General features: G+C 41.9%; 2 protein-coding genes across 6 annotated transcripts in view; one reads left to right on the forward strand and one right to left on the reverse strand.

The window, feature by feature from the left end:
• LOC118391439 (G-protein coupled receptor-associated protein LMBRD2B-like) overlaps window positions 1-3,057 on the reverse strand; it is a 49,415-nt gene extending 46,358 nt beyond the window's left edge. The window contains exon 1 of the mRNA XM_035782843.2: window positions 2,811-3,057. The gene's annotated coding sequence lies outside the window, so the exon portion shown is untranslated. The remainder of the gene's footprint in view (window positions 1-2,810) is intronic.
• A 193-nt stretch (window positions 3,058-3,250) lies between these two features.
• Window positions 3,251-15,935, forward strand: LOC118391441 (protein phosphatase 1 regulatory subunit 3B-like). Of its 5 annotated transcripts, none has more exons than XM_052458159.1 (2): window positions 3,251-3,356; window positions 13,867-15,935. In XM_052458159.1, exons 1-2 carry the CDS (start codon window positions 3,266-3,268, stop codon window positions 14,757-14,759), a joined length of 984 nt encoding a protein of 327 aa, XP_052314119.1. In that variant the 5' UTR covers window positions 3,251-3,265; the 3' UTR covers window positions 14,760-15,935. The 5 variants fall into 5 exon arrangements, with proteins under 5 accessions (XP_052314119.1, XP_052314120.1, XP_035638741.1 ...); XM_052458160.1 differs by lacking the exon at window positions 3,251-3,356 and adding an exon at window positions 3,363-3,655; XM_035782848.2 differs by lacking the exon at window positions 3,251-3,356 and adding an exon at window positions 11,749-12,454.
• Window positions 15,936-19,147: the final 3,212 nt, after the last annotated feature.

The following is a 19,147-nucleotide window of genomic DNA, read 5'->3' on the forward strand; positions in this document are numbered from 1 at the left end:
TATAGATGACATCGCCGAAGTCGAGGATCGGTAGGATGGTCAGTTTTACGAGGGTATGTTTGGCAGCATGAGTGAAGGATGCTTTGTTGCGATATAGGAAGCCAATTCTAGATGTCATTTTGGACTGGAGATGCTTAATGTGAGTCTGGAAAGAGAGTTTATCGTCTAACCAGACACCTAGGTATTTGTAGTTGTCCACGTATTCTAAGTCAGAGCCTTCCAGAGCAGTGATGCTGGACAGGCGAGCAGGTGCGGGCAGTGATCAATTGAATAGCATGCATTTAGTTTAACTTGCATTTAAGAGCAGTTGGAGGCCACGGAAGGAGAGTTGTATGGCATTGAAGCTCGTCTGGAGGTTAGTTAACGCAGTGTCCTAAGAGGGGCCAGAAGTATACCGAATGGTGTCGTCTGCGTAGAGGTGGATCAGAGAATCACCAGCAGCAAGAGCGACATCATTGATGTGTACAGAGAAGAGAGTCGGCCTGAGAATTGAACCCTGTGGCACCCCCATAGAGACTGCCAGAGGTCCGGACAACAGGCCCTCCGATTTGACACACTGTCAGAGAAGTAGTTGGTAAACCAGACGAGGCAGTCATTTGAGAAACCAAGGCTGTCGAGTCTCCGGATAAGAATATGGTGATTGACAGAGTCGAAAGCCTTGGCCAGGTTGATGAATAAGGCTGCACAGTAATGTATCTTATTGATGGCGGTTATGATAATGTTTAGGGCCTTGAGCGTGGCTGAGGTGCACCCATGACCAGCTCTGAAACCAGATTGCATAGCGGAGAAGGTACGGTGCGATTCGAAATGGTAGGTAATCTGTTCGTTAACTTGGCTTTCGAAGACCTTAGAAAGACAGGGTAGGATAGATATAAGTCTATAGCAGTTTGGGTCTAGAGTGTCACCCCCTTTGAAGAGGGGGATGACCGCGGCAGCTTTCCAATCTTTGGGAATCTCAGACGATACGAAAGAGAGGTTGAACAGGCTAGTAATAGGGGTTGCAACAATTTCGGCAGATAATTTTAGAAAGAGAGTGTGCAGATTGTCTCGTCCGGCTGATTTGTAGGGGTCTAGATTTTGCAGCTCTTTCAGAAAATCAGCTATCTGGATTTGGGTGAAGGAGAAGTGGGGGAGGTTTGGGCGAGTTGCTGTGGGGAGTGCAGGGCTGTTTACCGGGGTTGGGGCAGCCAGGTGGAAAGCATGGCCAGACGTAAGAAAAATGCTTTTTGAAATTCTCAATTATTGTGGATTTATCAGTGGTAAAAGTGTTTCCTAGCCTCAGTGCAGTGGACAATGGGATGAGGTGCTCGTATTCTCCATGGACTTTACAGTGTCCCAGAACTTTTTTGAGTTTGTGCTACAGGGTGCAAATTTCTGTTCAAAAAAGCTAGCCTTAGCTTTCCTAACTGCCTGTGTATATTTGTTCCTAACTTCCCTGAAAAGTTGCATATCACAGGGGCTGTTCGATGCTAATGCAGAACGCCACAGGAGGTTTTGTGCTGGTCAAGGGCAGTCAGGTCTGGAGAGAACCAAGGACTATATCTGTTCCTGGTTCTACGTTTTTTTAATGGGGCATGCTTATTTAAGATGGTGAGGAGGCACTTATAATATACTTTTGGTTGCATACTCCGATTCATGGTTGCTGCCATCTTGCTAGTTCAATTTTTTGACTGGAAACAAACATTCTCAATGGGCTGTGGCTTCCACCACCATATCTTCTACAGTGTCACTTGTTCTCACAACACTTAATTGCCTCTGCATAGGACAGGGATGGGCAACTCCAGTCCTCTGGGGCTGGAGTGGTGCCACGCTTCCCCCCCCATCCCTAGCAAACACAGCTGAAGATCATGATTAGTTGATTATTGGAGTCTATCTTCAATGTACTTCATGCTCTTCACCCAGCTTGTGGGTGGTTCTATTGTCGACCAATAATTAGGGTGTTGTTGTTTGACCTACACAAACTTGACCAAAGACATGACTGAAACAGGAACAAACTTTGCCACCATTCATGTATACAGTGGATAGATACAAATGAATGTGATGTTTTACACTCTCTCTCTCACTAATTGATTGTGCAATGTACACACATTTGACTTCAGTTTGTGCGTGTGTGATATGCAGTGGTGTAAAGAACTTAAGTAGTACTTTTAAGTATTTTTACTTAAGTAGTTTTTGGGGGTATCTGTACTTTACATTATTTATATTTTTGAAACTTTTACTTCACTTCAACCCTAAAGAAAGTTGTCATTTTTACTCCAGACATTTTCCCTAACACCCAAAAGTATTTGTTATATTTTGAATGCTTAGCAGGACAGAAAATGGTCCAATTCGCACACTTATCACAAGAACATCCCTGGTCATCCCAACTGCCTCTGATCTGACAGACTCACTAAACACAAATGCTTTGGTTTTAAATTATCTCTGAGTGTTGGAGTGTGACCCTGGTAAATAAATATAAAAATAACTAATTGTGCCGTCTTGTTTGCTTAATATAAGGAATTGTAACTATTCATACTTTTACTTTTGATACTTAAGTATATTTTAGCAACTACATTTACTTTTGCTAAGTATATTTAAAACAAAATAATTTTAGACTTTTACTCAAGTAGAATTTTAATTGAGTCATTTTCTATTCAGGTATCTTTACTTTTACTCAGGTATGAAAATCGAGTACTTTTTCCACCACTGGTGATATGGGGGTTGGAGGCAAGTAGCCTAGCATTTTAGAGTGCTGGGCCAGTAACCAAACGTTTGCTGGCTCGAATCCCCGAGCCGACTAGGTGAAAAATCTGATGTTGTGCAACACTTACCACTACTTGCTCCTGTAAATCTCTCTGGACAAGAGTGACGACTAAAATGTTCATGTGTATTTCAACAGTATAAAGATAAACCTTTATAAACAATGACAACACTGCCATGTTGATCTGAGTCCTGCCGCTGGAAAACCACACTAGTATCCGCCTGTCGCAGATGCACTGCACCTCCTCTGACTACACTCCCTCGCTTTCGGCTACAGTCTATTTATTCATCGACAATGAACTCAGCGTGAACCCGCAGGGGAGTCTGGAGTACCTTCCTGGCAATTTCTAGAACGCAAACACATTCTAACTGTTCTGGGCCCGGTTTCCAAAAAGCATTTTAAGGTTAAGTTTATCATTAGAACCTTTGTAAGTGTAACAGGGTTATATTGGTGATTCCCCTTGCCACTTTATTGTTAAGCCAATGGGTTTTTGGTTTGAGTTTGTCTTGCCTTCACCTACTCAACATGGCATCTTATTGGCTGGTTTGCGTAGCTTGCTTACGAGGGGGGGATGTTCCAGTTAGAATCGTCCCAGTGAACAAGCACCAAACCAGCGGTAAGTTGTTGGTTGCAAAGCACCGTACGTCAAAAGTGATTTTATGCTCTCAAGTGATTATTTAAATGTACAATTTATATCAAATAGTTCGTAAATGTTATTCAAACATCACACATAAGATGCAGGGGTTTTTGGAGAATATTTGTTGTGCATTTTGTTGTAGAGAATTCACGCCAGTATTAGCTAGCAACTTACTGTGTCTGGTGGGGGGGTTCATATATTTTGTACAGTGCGTGAGTGCAGAGTTGGATGGTGAGACGGGCATGGCATGACGTGCAATCTTGTGTCGTTCTTATCAGGTACATTGTTAAAGATATTATATTGTAATTGTATTATTTTGGTAACTGCCCAGTGAACAAGCACCAAACCAGCGTGCGTGAGTGCAGAGTTGGATGGTGAGACGGGCATGGCATGACGTGCAATCTTGTGTCGTTCTTATCAGAATAAAGCTACATGATTGGTGCTACATATTGGAGTTCCGTGTCGATGACTGATGTACACAACGCCAGAAGAGTACTGTTACATAGGCGCATCGTTAAATCTCCAAGTTGTTTCACAAAACCATCGTTATTAACGTTGCACTTGAAGAACCTTGTAATCTAAAGCCTGCCTCAGACTACTCGTAGAACAGCTAAATGCATCGCTCAATGCTTTTTGCCATCCCTCGTCACTTTATACACAGAAGATCTTTGGTTTATCCGGTCTCTGTGACTATCGGTCTCTGTGACTGCCAAATACAAAGTTGACGATGTCTTTGCAATTGATACAAACAAGCAACGTCTAAAAATATGATTCAAATGACCGAGATGACTGCATTAAAATACAAACAGTAGACTATAGACCTATTTCAATCATATTGAAATACATTTATTGTATTTTATTTTTATACTTGTAGGCTAATGTCTGTAATTGGTCTCAATATATTTCATAATGTGTAGCCTAACATGTGCGCAATGATGTGCCAAATCATTGATTTAGTAAATCCTTATTTGCTGCTATAGGTGCTAATATCAACCTAGGATCTAATCCGTCATCAGTATTGTGAAATAATTATAATGTTAAAGTAAGATTTTAATGTTGAAAGATGATCCGAGAGCAGAGCTCGATTTCTTTTGATTCTATCAGTATGGACACATGCTCCAACAACACACTTAGAGACCGTTCTCTCTGCATGATGTTTTGGGAAATGTATGTAACATATTCGGCCATAGGAAAGATGCATTACTAAAACACTAAATTCCATCGCTATCGGAAACCGGCCCCTGATTGGTCCCAGAAACCGATGGGTTGGGCCAGAACCAGAACACACATGGGTAAAGCAAATCAAATCAAATTTATTTATATAGCCCTTCGTACATCAGCTGATATCTCAAAGTGCTGTACAGAAACCCAGCCTAAAACCCCAAACAGCAAACAATGCAGGTGTAAAGCAGCGTTTGGAACATTCATAATTGGCTTTGATCCTCTGATTGGTTAGTGATTATCCAATCGCTGATGAGTTTGTTTTGTAGGCTACAACAACCCTCATTTTGACATCATAACAAAGATTAGATTAGATTTGTATTTGATCACCTGCACAGGTCACAGATGTAGCTGCAGTGTACAGTGACATACTTAAGCTCCAAGCTCCAACAGTGCCGGAATGAATGAAAAAAATAAATATAAATCGAGTCAAATCAAATTGTATTTGTAACATACACATGGTTAGCAGATGTTAATGCGAGTGTAGCGAAATGCTTGTGCTTCTAGTTCCGACAATGCAGTAATAACCAACAAGTAATCTAACTAACAATTCCTAAACTACTGTCTTATACACAGTGTAAGGGGATAAAGAATATGTACATAAGGATATATGAATGAGTGATGGTACAGAGCAGCATAGGCAAGATACAGTAGATGGTATCGAGTACAGTATATACATATAAGATGAGTATGTAAATAAAGTGGCATAGTTAAAGTGGCTAGTGATACATGTATTACATAAGGATGCAGTCGATGATATAGAGTACAGTATATACGTATGCATATGAGATGAATAATGTAGGGTAAGTAACATTATATAAGGTAGCATTGTTTAAAGTGACTAGTGATATATTTACATCATTCCCATCAATTCCCATTATTAAAGTGGCTGGAGTTGAGTCAGTGTCAGTGTGTTGGCAGCGGCCACTCAATGTTAGTGGTGGCTGTTTAACAGTCTGATGGCCTTGAGATAGAAGCTGTTTTTCAGTCTCTCGGTCCCAGCTTTGATGCACCTGTACTGACCTCGCCTTCTGGATGATAGCGGGGTGAACAGGCAGTGGCTCGGGTGGTTGATGTCCTTGATGATCTTTATGGCCTTCCTGTAACATCGGGTGGTGTAGGTGTCCTGGAGGGCAGGTAGTTTGCCCCCGGTGTTGCGTTGTGTACCCTCTGGAGAGCCTTACGGTTGAGGGCGGAGCAGTTGCCGTACCAGGCGGTGATACAGCCCGCCAGGATGCTCTCGATTGTGCATCTGTAGAAGTTTGTGAGTGCTTTTGGTGACAGCCAAATTTATTCAGCCTCCTGAGGTTGAAGAGGCGCTGCTGCGCCTTCTTCACGATGCTGTCTGTGTGAGTGGACCAATTCAGTTTGTCTGTGATGTGTATGCCGAGGAACTTAAAACTTGCTACCCTCTCCACTACTGTTCCATCGATGTGGATAGGGGGGTGTTCCCTCTGCTGTTTCCTGAAGTCCACAATCATCTCCTTAGTTTTGTTGACGTTGAGTGTGAGGTTATTTTCCTGACACCACACTCCGAGGGCCCTCACCTCCTCCCTGTAGGCCGTCTCGTCGTTGTTGGTAATCAAGCCTACCACTGTTGTGTCGTCCGCAAACATGATGATTGAGTTGGAGGCGTGCGTGGCCACGCAGTCGTGGGTGAACAGGGAGTACAGGAGAGGGCTCAGAACGCACCCTTGTGGGGCCCCAGTGTTGAGGATCAGAGGGGAGGAGATGTTGTTACCTGCCCTCACCACCTGGGGGCGGCCCATCAGGAAGTCCAGTACCCAGTTGCACAGGGCGGGGTCGAGACCCAGGGTCTCAAGCTTGATGACGAGCTTGGAGGGTACTATGTTGTTGAATGCCGAGCTGTAGTCGATGAACAGCATTCTCACATAGGTGTTACAACTGTAACAATGATCAATATAAATGTCCATTGGTGTGTGAGCAGTGTAATTGTCTGTTGAGGGGGAGGGATGGTCTGGCTGAGGAGTAGGGTTGATCCAAGCGTTCTGACCTCACAACAGCAGTCAAGCAACCAAGCTAACTGGTCAAGTTGACTAGCTAGCTACTTCCAGACCATTTTACTCGCCCTAGCAGAGCTGGTTAGTCTATTTTCATGTTATCTAGAGTGTTGGTGACTGTTTTCATGGAATGTGTGTGCGCCATCGTGCATAAATTTATTTTCTCCCCCCACACCAAACGCGATCAAGACACGCAGGTTAAAATATCAAAACAAACTCTGAACCAATTACATTAATTTGGGGACAGGTCAAAAAGCATTAAACATGTATAGCAATTTAGCTAGCTAGCTTGTCCTATTTAGCTAGCTTGTTGTTGCTAGCTAATTTGTCATGGGATATAAACATTGAGTTGTTATTTTACCTGAAATGCACAAGGTCCTCTACTCCGACAATTAATCCACACATAAAACGGTCAACCGAATCGTTTCTAGTCATCTCTCCTCCTTCCAGGCTTTTTCACCTTTGAATTTATATGGTGATTGGCATCTACACTTTCATAGTACTACCACGACAACCGGCAAAACAGTTCGTCTTTCAATCACCCACATGGGTATAACCAATGAGGAGATGGCACGTGGGTACCTGCTTCTATAAACCAATGTGGAGATGGGAGAGGCAGGACTTGCAGCTCGATCTGCGTCAGAAATAGGAATGACTTCTATTTTAGCCCTTGGCAATGCAGACGCTCGTTGGCACGCACGAGCAGTGTGGGTGCAATAATTGAATAACATGGATTTCTAAATGTATTTTGCAACGCTCGCACATGTGACGTGCCCAGTCTGGTCATGGTGTAACTGTGCTCTTGGCAACAATGTAATGATGTTTTTTTTGCCAACTTTAACGACACCAGTCATATTCGACGGGTGTTGCCGTTCGTAAAATCGTAAGTTATTCTGCGCTCTGGCACACTCAGAAGAGAGTGCTCTGAAATCGTAGATAGCATGAGTAAATTTACAGAGGCGCCCTTGAACGGCAACTCCTCCTTTGCAGGTGCTTCTACACCTGCATTGCTTGCTGTTTGGGGTTTTAGGCTGGGTTTCTGTACAGCACTCCAGCATGACAATGCCACCAGCCATACTGCTCGTTCTGTGCGTGATTTCCTGCAAGACAGGAATGTCAGTGTTCTGCCATGGCCAGCGAAGAGCCTAGATCTCAATCCCTTTGAGCACATCTGGGACCTGTTGGATCAGAGGGTGAGGGCTAGAGCCATTCCCCCCAGAAATGTCCGGGAACCTGTAGGTGCCTTGGTGGAAGAGTGGGGTAACATCTCACAGCAAGAACTGGCAAATCTGGTGCAGTTCATGAGGAGGAGATGCACTGCAGTACTTAATGCAGCTGGTAGCCACACCAGATACTGAATGTAACTTTCGTTTTTGACCCCCTCCCCTTTGTTCAGGGACTTATTATTCAACTTCTGTTCATCACATGTTTGTGGAATCTTGTTATGTTCATTCAAATATTTACACATGTTAAGTTTGCTGAAAATAAACGCAGTTGACAGTGAGAGGACGTTTCTTTTTTTGCTGAGTTTACATTCCACTACATATGTGGCAGTCAACAGGCAACAACAAGCTATATGAGATGAGTAATTAAATGGGGAAATTTTGTTTTAAGTTAATATATGCTTCATCATTGGTCCAGTGTATCATACCCCACCTCATTGCCAACAACATTGCTTGGCAATATTGCTCAGCATTTACTTTGAGTGCATAGGGGAGACCGGGGCTAAATGGTCGGAGTTCTAGCAGCTCAATTTTGCTACATCGGTGACCAACGCCTTTCAAAGTTTGTTCCATTATGGGGATACAAAATGTCAGACTTCCGTCTACATGTCAACTGCATAAACCTACATGTGATCAAAGGTCATGCTTCTTTTGATGAAGTTGCTGCAGTTGCTTCTCACCGGAAGCACTATGCAGCCATCGCCTGACTTGTGGGAGGCACTGTATGTCAACCACTCAATAAGATGTTTTTGTTGGACCCATGTGAACGTGACCAAAGCTGGAGTGAATAAGGAACAAACTTTGGCCTGATTCATACAGTTGAAGTCAGAAGTGTAGATACACCTTAGCCAAAAACATTTAAACTCAGTTTGTCACACCCTGGCCATAGAGGCTTTTATTCTATATTTTGGTTAGGCCAGGGTGTGACTAGGGTGGGCATTCTATGTTTGTATTTCTTTGTTTTTGGCCGGGTATGGTTCTCAATCAGGGACAGCTGTCTGTCGTTGTCTCTGATTGAGAACCATACTTAGGTAGCCTTTTCCCACCTGTGTTGTGTCCCAGCTTTGATGCACCTGTGTTGTATTTCTGTGTGTGTTTGTGTGCACACCGGTTGCATCACGGTCTTTGCTGTTTACCTGTTTGTTTTTTGGTTATTTCGATTTCACTTTCATCAAAAGATGTGGAACTACATGCACGCTGCGCCTTGGTCGATTTATGACAGGGAGTTTGAGGATAGCGAGCATGACAGTTTTTCACAATTCCTGACATTTAATTTGAGTAAAAATTCCCTGTCTTAGGTCAGTTAGGATCACCACTTTATTTTAAGAATGTGAAATGTCAGAATAATAGAGTGATTTATTTCAGCTTATTTATTTTATCACATTCCCAGTGGGTCAGAAGTTTACACTCAATTAGTATTTGGTAGCATTGCCTTTTAAATTGTTTAATTAACTTGGGTTAAACATTTCGGGTAGCCTTCCACAAGCTTCCCACAATAAGTTGGGTGAATTTTGGCCCTTTCCTTCTGACAGAGCTGGTGTAAATGAGTCAGGTTTGTAGGCCTCTTTGCTCGCACACGCTTTTTCACTTCTGCCCACAAATTGTCTATAGGATTGAGGTCAGGGCTTTGTGATGGCCACTCCAATACCTTGACTTTGTTGACCTTAAGTCATTTTGCCACAACGTTGGAAGTATGCTTAGGGTCATTGTCCATTTACTTGTGTCATGCACAAAGTAGATGTCCTAACTGACTTGCCAAAAGTATAGTTTGTTAACAAGAAACGTGTGGCGTGGTTGAAAACTAGTTGTAATGGCTCCAACCTAAGTGTATGTAAACTTCCAACTTCAACTGTATGTATACAGTGGGATCTTTAGGCTGAATTCAGAAAAAAAGTGAATTTCTGTCTTCTGTAACCTCTCAACATATTAGTCCAACACATGATACATTTCTGAAATCCTCAAGATGTTTCCTAATCACACAAAAGGACAAATGTTGATATCATATTCACAGGAAGCATGGCACACCCATTTGTGTACACTGAGCCAAACCATATTCTCAATTTGCTTTTGGTAGACTGGACAGAAGGTTCGATAAACTTGGACAACATTGTTATAGTCCTAATTGTACCAATATTACAATTCAATTCACGCTTTGTTATATTATCATGTGTTGGATACATATCGAAAGAGCATATAGAAGACAGAAATGTAAAAATTGTCCCACTTTTCTGAATTCACTATTGTTCTGTTTGATGCCATTGTATTGGCATATATGTAAATTAAACAGGATAATGGTACTACAGGTACCAGAGCCCTGCCTAACCTAAGTACAGGGAATCCTGATGTAAACTGGATATTTTTCCTCCATTGGAAGGAGATCCAATTATAATACTGTCCTACCTTAGTTTGTAAAGCGGGACAACAAAGATTACTCAATTAGAAAATGTAAACATAATATTGTCAACTTGTTTTATTTATTTTGTTTTACAAGTACAGAGTATGCATGTTTATGTCACAATTTGGCACAGTGCATTAGTTATGACAGTTTTATAACCTTAACATTAAAAAAAGCTGTCACTGATCTTACCATGTGCTTTTTTTCTTACCATGTGCTTTGATGAGCTTCCAGTTTGAAGCTTGCTCCTCCCCCCTATATGATGTCAGACCAATGAAGTGATGTGATTTTGATCATGTAGTTTCTCTGCAAGGGCTTAGTGACAATGGGCTTGTTTGAGTGGTAAGGCTGAAGCAACCGACTGTGGGAGGGAGTCAGGGAGGTGCATCCATTACAGCAGAAAGTGGGACACTGATGTGGTTTTCCAACAGCAAGGCTCAGTGCAACATGTCAGTGTTGCGATTGTTTATACATGTTTTTCTTTGTATTGTCAAAATAAACATGTCTCTAACCCCTATATCACACACTAACAAACTGTAATTAAATGTGTGTACATTTTAATATCAGTAGCAGAGGTGCATAAAGATGGTGGCCTCAATGCACTTACCACAAATTCCTTGTTTTGCTAATTTCGCAGTATCGTACAATGCTCTTTTTTTTGGTATGGTTATTAGCAAAGCACGCATGATCCCAATTTTAGCTTCAAGACACCAGCAATTTGAAAAAAACTCAAAAGTAGATTTATTGGCACATTGAAGCATAGTGAGCGACGATAGTGCAATGACATATCTGAATTCTGGCACGTTAAGCACAATTGCCACTAATGAGAGAGGGCCTCAAATATCACATTAATTTGTACATGCTGTATGTATACATGAATGCCAAAGTTGGTTTCTGTTTCAGTCACTTCTTTGATCACGTTCACGTAGATCAAATAAAAACACCCTAATGATTGGTTGAAAGGGGTATGGTAGTAGTTTCTAGGCGCACAGGTTTGTGTCAACAACTGCAACGCTGCTGGGTGTTTCACGCTCAATAGTTTCCTGTGTGTATCAAGAATGGTCCACCACCCAAAGGACATCCAGCCAATTTGACACAACTGTGGGAATCAGTCAACATGGGCCAGTATCCCTGTGGAATGCTTTTGACACCTTGTAGAGTTCATGCCCCGACGAATTGAGGCTGTTCTGAGGACAAACGAGGGGGTGTTCAACTCAATATTAGGAAGGTAATTAATCTTAATGTTTTGAACACTCAGTGTATATTTACAGTTTGTGAGTGTGTGATATGGGGGTTGGAGATATGTTTATTTGGACATTACAAATATGTTTTTTTTTTAGAAACAATGGCAACACTGCCATGTTGCACAGAGCCTTGCTGTTGGTAAACCACAATAGTGTCCAACTCTCAGCTGTCGCAGATGCAACTCCTCCAACTTCACCTCTCGTCTACTTTTCGTCTAGCCTTACTGCTCAAACACACCCAATGTAACACAGATCGGGTTTAACAGGTTTAAAAGCATTCAATACATGTTTTGGGGGGACAATCAAGTCATATATTGCTAACTAACAACAAAATAAATTGTAGTGTTTGTGATCTAGGACGAGGTAATGACTAGCCCAATGGTGTAAATGCAGATGGGCAACCCTCTCCTTCAGCCTTTTTATTTATAGCCACTGATTATTAGGGCTGGAATTTGCCAGGGACCTCACAATATGATGTTATCTCAGGTGCCGATACAATATGTATTTCAATTCTCCAGATTCTGTCACACCCCCACCTGCTCTCCTATCCGCTCACCCTCTCCAGCGCTGTCTACTAACCACCGGTTCTGGCAACTGATTATGCACACCTGCTCCCCAGTTAACCCAGTGTTCCTAGGCCGTCATTGAAAATAAGAATTTGTTCTTAACTGACTTGCCTAGTTAAATGAAGGTAAAATAAAAACAACAAATATGTAACTATTGATTTCCCCCTTCACTATTGACGATCAGTTGGGCTACAGGTGATAATGCTTATTGCAAAACAGCATAATCTGATATGGACCAATATGTTATTTGGTTTAATGCTATTATATTGAGATTATGTTTTTATTTTCATTCATTTTGGAGTAGAATGTCCTTTGAAAAAGTCACCGGAACTGACGGCCTCACAGTCGTTCTACCTGCCCCATCATTCACCGAGCATTCCTTCACGGCCTAGTGTGATTGGCTACAGGTACACGTTCACGTGAAACCAGCATGTTTTATTTTATTTTATTTATATACCCTGTGAACCCAGTATGGCGTTTAAAGCAACGAGCCGGTGGCATGACTGAAACTGGGTACAGTTCGTGAAGTTGCGATAGGTCATTGGTTTGTAGCAATTATAGAGTAACATTGCTGCAAAAGTGATATATATACCTACATTGTAGCCCACATATAAACGACACGGAAGAGGAGCTTTTACCGCTGTTGACCGTGCAATGGTGATTTCTGACTGGTAGACTTACCCTATCGCTTAATTAATTGCAAATATTTCTAACAAACTACACAAGGTAAGCTTGTTTCTTGACTGAATAAAAATATAACTTGTGTTAGTTGCTAACCACTCCAGTTTGCAGTGGTTAGTAACCTAGCCTATTACATTGAATTCGGTTTTTGTTCCATATTCAAAGAAACTGAAACCAGCGATATATTCATTACGGAAACCGTTTAAGAACCAAACTGAGCTAAACTCGAACTTCTAGTGGACAAATTAATTTAGCTCCGTCCCCGCTTCGTTCCTTTTAAGAAACGTTTTGCAACCGAATGGGCGGAATGAATATACCCCTGAAAGAATAGAGCTGAAAACGTATCTAAATCTGGCGTAATTTCGAGTCTCGTAGCAAAGGGTTTGATTACTTTTGTAAAAAAAAAAGGTATTTCAGTTATTTTTTTAAATAAATGTGATAACATTTCCTAACCAATTTTCGCTTTGTTATTATGGGGTATTGTCTGTAGATTGAGGGGGGAAACAATTTAATCCATTTTAGAATAAGGTTGTAACGTAACAAAATGTGGAAAAGGTGAAGGGGGTCTGAATACTTTCCCGAATGCAATGTATGCTGCCTAGTCAGAAATCAGAGGACTGATGAGTGCTGCTGCTTCACCACCAAGAAAAGACTAGCCAATCAAATGTGTCAACTACATGAAATGTAGGTATGGAGACAACAAATGAATTGATTGTTTGTTTGGGAAAAATACAAACAGCGTTTCAGAAGGCTATAAATGATCACCTTCCCTTTTTTCAAATGTCTACAAATGGTAAAGGCATGATTATTCACCTTGAAAAGGAAGGTTAGAGAATACCTTTTGGTAACTTAAACATTGATCTTATACAACTAGAGGCATGTGATGGCTGTACATAAATCGGGACCTCTGTCAGCTGAAATAAGCTATTTCCTTTAATGAAAGTCAAAGACGCTATGTTTCTCTGTGACCACATGTAGCCTACTGTTGCATAATGTTTTGTGTGCAAATTCAGCAAGAATACTGTATGCATTTCACTAGAGCATTTGTTCGCTGGCAAACATTGTTTGAAGTAACTTGTCGAATGACAATATTTTCACCACAACTTTCTGGTATGTTTTTTTCTTTTTCTTCCCTTAGTGTATTTGGCCTTTATCCTCAAGTCCACCAGGCTGATTGAATTTGCCATGCCGCTCTACCTGTCGAACGATGACTTCTGCTACAGGACCCCAAAATCACTGAAACCACTACGACCCTGTCTGAACCCTTGCCTGAGGTTCAAATCCTCTGCTCCTCCTAAGCAGATTAAATCAGAGAGCGCTATTCACGAGGAGAATGGGAAACCCAAAAGGCGAGTGTCCTTTGCCGACCACAATGGCCTGGCCCTCACCAAGGTGAAGGTTTATTCCCTGTTCGACAATGCCATTGACATTCCACTCAACATCACAGATCTGTTCAGCGCTGCGCTCAAATTAACAGATGAGGACAGACTGGTGCTGGATTTCACCCAGCCCTCTTCTGACTACCTGCTCTTCCGCCAGCGTTTGGAGACCGAGCTTGTCTGCTTGGAAAACTGCATGTTGAAAAAGAGGGCACTGGCTGGAACTGTGAAGGTAAAAAACCTGTCCTTCGAGAAGTCTCTAAAGGTGCGTTTGACCTTTGACACCTGGAAAAGCTACACCGACTTGGAGTGCCATTATGTTAAGGACACATACATGGGCTCGGACCGTGATACCTTCTCCTTCGAGGTTTCCCTTCCAGCTGCACTGATACCACACGAGAAGGTAGAGTTTGCCATCTGCTATGAAGTCAATGGCCAGACATATTGGGACAGCAACCAGGGCCAGAACTACAGGATTATCCGGTCTGCTCTGAAGAGTGATGGCCAGGGTAGCTTCAGCAGTACTCAGCAGATGCACTCCTTTGATTTGGGAATTCACTTCGATCACTACGGTAGTCCCAGGTGCTCCCATGGGATCTGCCCAGAGTGGCCAAGATATTCAGGATATGAGAAGATTCAACCTTACTACTGAAAAAAAAAGTGATTCTTAAAGGAATACTTCAGGATTTTGGCAAGAAGAGTCGTATTAACTCGTAGATACCATTTGTCTCTGCGTGCAGTTTGAAGGAAGTTGCTAGCTAGCGCAATTGCTAACTAGTGTTACCCCAATGACTGGAAGTCTTATGCGTATCTGCTAGCAGATACCCATAGACTTTGTCACTGTGCTAAAGCTAGTTAGCATTGGCTCGCAAAACTACCTCTAACTTCCTTCATACTGGACACAGACATAAAAATGGCCTTGGGGAAGTAGATAATGGGCCTCATTGCCAAAATCCCAAAGTATCCTTTTAAAGTGTGTTTTTGTTCAAAGGGCTGTTCCAGATCAATTGTGAAAATGTTTAATTTCTTTTAAAATTCACTCAACAGGAGGCCAGTCTTAACATGCTCGGTGGAACAAAAGCAATAAGAAAAAGAAAGGGGGTGTTATAAGTATATTAAGGTTTTTGGATGGGGGTAACACTAATTAATATAATATCAATGTAGCCTATTGAATATGAAATATATTTTTTTATCACAAAAAAAGAAACAAAACCAGAGATTATGCATAACTGTCATGAAAGAGAAAAGAGCTATGGCTGATCTAGTTCAAAAAACAACTACTTGTATAGCTTTTCACTTATGATGATCTGTGTGATGCACATAACATGTATAAATGTCTGAATAATTGGAAGAACAGTGTTTCTAATTATGGATGTCAAACTCTGTGATTTTAAATAATCTATTTGGAACCAAATGTCCACGTCCTCCCAGGTCACATTTCTTCAGTTCTTTAATTTTATGTCTGTTAAGTAATAGACCTCAGAAATGAAATGGGGCCTTCAAGTCACTTCAGGATTTGCACCATACGTTTGTACAAAGTTCATTCTGGTGTGGTTGTGTGTTATTAATTCCTTCCATTTTTAAAGGAGGGAATGGTAGGACTTAATTTGGGACTCAACTTAAGAAATGCACATTTCTGTCTGCTCATATTTTCATTTACTCCAATTGAAATGTTTTACTGTGTTCTATGCTGCTTGATGTAAATGGCTTGGATATGTTTTTAAAAACAAGTATTAGGATGGATTTTGTAGGTCAGATATTTTATCTTTTTAAGATGCTGTATTATATTGATTTTGAAAATCTTAAATAAATGTTCAGAGATCAAGAATATTTTGTTAGTTTAAACTCTTTGAAGTATTATGCTTTATGATTTCAAATCGCTAAATGATAACGGGTATCCTTTGAAGCAACCTATATCTACTCAGGGTTTTCTAAAACTAACCAGCTTCAGTTAGCTTCACATTCCAGCTCAGGCTTCATCCGTAATACGACAGTGGATATTGCTCGTCCGCCTGCCACTAACTCAAGCAGGCTTGTAACTGCTCATGCATGTAGCACATGGCTACAAGTATGGGTAAATGCATATGTGGAGTTTCTGAAAGTGGGTGTGTCAACAAGGTGGAGGATCACCAGCGATAGGCATTATACCAGTGCTCTGTAATTAGATGGTTTTTATTGAGGGTGTTTTTAGTTAACACATTTTTATTGGTCAGTTCCCAACTGAAACAAGACTGGGAGATCTAAAAGACACTATTCTTGATAGATAATCATACTGTCCCATTTGTTAACAAAACACACAAACACCTCACTTAGTCTTAATAGTAATGTTGATGTCAGTTATTAGTCATAGTCATTAGTCATATTTTTATATCAGATCAAGAATAGACTGAGTTTCAGAAGAAAGGTCTTTGTTTCTGGCCGTTTTGAGCCTGTAATCGAACCCACAAATGCTGACGCTCCAGATAATCAACTAGTCTAAAGAAGGCCAGTTTTATTGCTTCTTTAATCAGACAGACAGTTTTCAGCTGTTCTAATTTAATTGCAAAAGGGTTTTCTAATGATCAATGAGCTAATCCGAGCTTATTTTAAAAGGCTAACACAATATGCCAATTGGAACACAGGAGTGATGGTTCCTGATAATGGGCCTCTGTACGCCAATAAGATATTCCATTTAAAAAATCAGCCGTTTCCAGCCACAATAGTCATTAACAAGGTCTACACTGTATTTCCGATCAATTTGATGTTATTTTAATGGACAAAAAGTGCTTTTCTACCAGAAACGAGGACATTTCTATGTGATCCCAAACTTTTGAATTATATGGTACCAGTCAACAGCTTGGACAGACCTACTCATTCAAGGGTTTTTCTATATTTGTACTATTTTCTACATTGGAGAATAAGAGTGACGACATCAATACTATGAAATAATGCATATGGAATCATGTAGTAACCAAAAAGGGTTCAAATCCAAATATATTTGAGATTCTCCAAAGTAGCCACCCTTTGCTTTGATGGCAGCTTTGCACACTCTTGGCATTCTCTCAACCAGATTCATGAGATAGTCACCTGGAAAGCGTTTCAATTAACAGGTGTGCCTTGTTAAAAGGACATTAGTGGAATGTATTTCCTTAATGTGTTTGGGCCAATCAGTTGTGTTGTGACAAGGTAGGGGTGGTGTACAGAAGGTAGCCCTATTTGGTAAAAGGCCAAGTCCATATGACAAGAACAGGTCAAATAAGCAAAGAGAAACAACAGCCCATTACTTTAAGACATGGTCAGTCAATGTGAAACATTTCAAGAACTTTGAAAGTTTCTTCAAGTGCAGTTGCAAAAACCATCAAGCGATATGATGAAACTGGCTCTCATGAGGACTGCCACACGAAAGGAAGACCCAGAGTTACCTCTGCTGCAGAAGATAAGTTCAATAAATAAAATAAAATAAATTGATATAGCCCTTACATCAGCTGATATCTCAAAGTGCTGTACAGAAACCCAGCCTAAAACCCCAAACAGCAAGCAATGCAAGTGTAGAAGCACAGTGGCTAGGAAAAACTCCCTAGAAAGGCCAAAACCTAGGAAGAAGCCTAGAGAGAAACCAGGCTATGAGGGGTGGCCAGTCCTCTTCTGGCTGTGCCGGATGGAGATTATAACAGGACATGGCCAAGATGTTCAAATGTTCATAAATGACTAGCATGGTCAAATAATAATCACAGTAGTTGTCGAGGGTGCAACAGGTCAGCACCTCAGGAGTAAATGTCAGTTGGTTTTTCATAGCCGATCATTGAGAGTATCTCTACCGCTCCTGCTGTCTCTAGAGAGTTGAAAACAGCAGGCCTGGGACAGGTAGCACGTCCGGTGAACAGGTCAGGGTTCCATAGCCTCAGGCAGAACAGTTGAAACTGGAGCAGCAGCACGGCCAGGTGGACTGGGGACAGCAAGGAGTCATGGTCCTTCTGTGGCTCAGTTGGTAGAGCATGGCGCTTGTAACACCAGGGTAGTGGGTTCGATTCCCGGGACCACCCATACGTAGAATGTATGCACACATGACTGTAAGTCGCTTTGGATAAAAGCGTCAGCTAAATGGCATATATTATGCCAGGTAGTCCTGAGGCATGGTCCTAGGGCTCAGGTCCCCCAAAAGAGAGAATTAGAGAGAGCATACTTAAATTCACTCAGGACACTGGAGAAATTATCCAGTTATAACAGACTGACCCTAGGCCCCTGACACATAAACTACTGCAGCATAAATACTGGAGGCTTAGACAGGAGGGGTCAGGAGACACTGTGGCCCCATCCGATGATACCCCCGGACAGGGCCAAACAGGCAGGATGTAACCCCACCCACTTTGCCAAAGCACAGCCCCCACACCACTAGAGGGATACCTTCAACCACCAACTTACCATCCTGAGACAAGGCAGAGTATAGCCCACAAAGATCTACGCCACGGCACAACCCAAGGGGGGCACCAACCCAGAGAGGAAGACCACATCAGTGACTCAACCCACTCAAGTGATGCACCCCTCCTAGGGACGGCATGGAAGAGCACCCGGAAGCCAGTGACTCTGCCGCTGTAATAGGGTTAGAGGCAGAGAATCCCAGTGGAGAGGGCAACCGGCTTGTCAGAGACAGCAAGGGCGGTTCATTGCTCCAGTGCCTTTCCGTTCACCTTCACACTCCTGGGCCAGACTACACTTAATCATAGGACCTACCGAAGAGATGAGTCTTCAATAAAGACTTAAAGGTTGAGACCGAGTATGCATCTCTCACATGGGTAGTCAGACCATTTCATAAAAATTGAGTTCTATAGGGGTAAGCCCTGCCTCCAGCTGTTTGCTTAGAAATTCTAGGGACAATTAGGAGGCCTGCGTCTTGTGACCGTAGCGTACGTGTAGGTGTCACGCCCTGGTCGAAGTATTTTGTGTTTATCTTCATGTATTGGGTCAGGCCAGGGTGTGGCATGGGGTTTTTGTATTGTGGTGTGTTTTGTCTTGGGGTTTTGGTGTGTATGTATTGGGATTGTAGCTAGTGGGGTGATCTAG

Source organism: Oncorhynchus keta, chromosome 12, assembly GCF_023373465.1.
Source record: "Oncorhynchus keta strain PuntledgeMale-10-30-2019 chromosome 12, Oket_V2, whole genome shotgun sequence".
Lineage (NCBI taxonomy): Eukaryota > Metazoa > Chordata > Actinopteri > Salmoniformes > Salmonidae > Oncorhynchus > Oncorhynchus keta.

What these genes read in the sequence shown, in the direction of transcription:
- LOC118391441 (XM_052458159.1), top strand. Translation starts at nt 3,266, where the DNA reads ATGGCATCTTATTGGCTGGTTTGCGTAGCTTGCTTACGAGGGGGGGAT. An exon ending in GAACAAGCACCAAACCAGCG is followed by an intron (nt 3,357 to 13,866) that starts GTAAGTTGTTGG and finishes TTCTTCCCTTAG; the next exon opens with TGTATTTGGCCTTTATCCTC.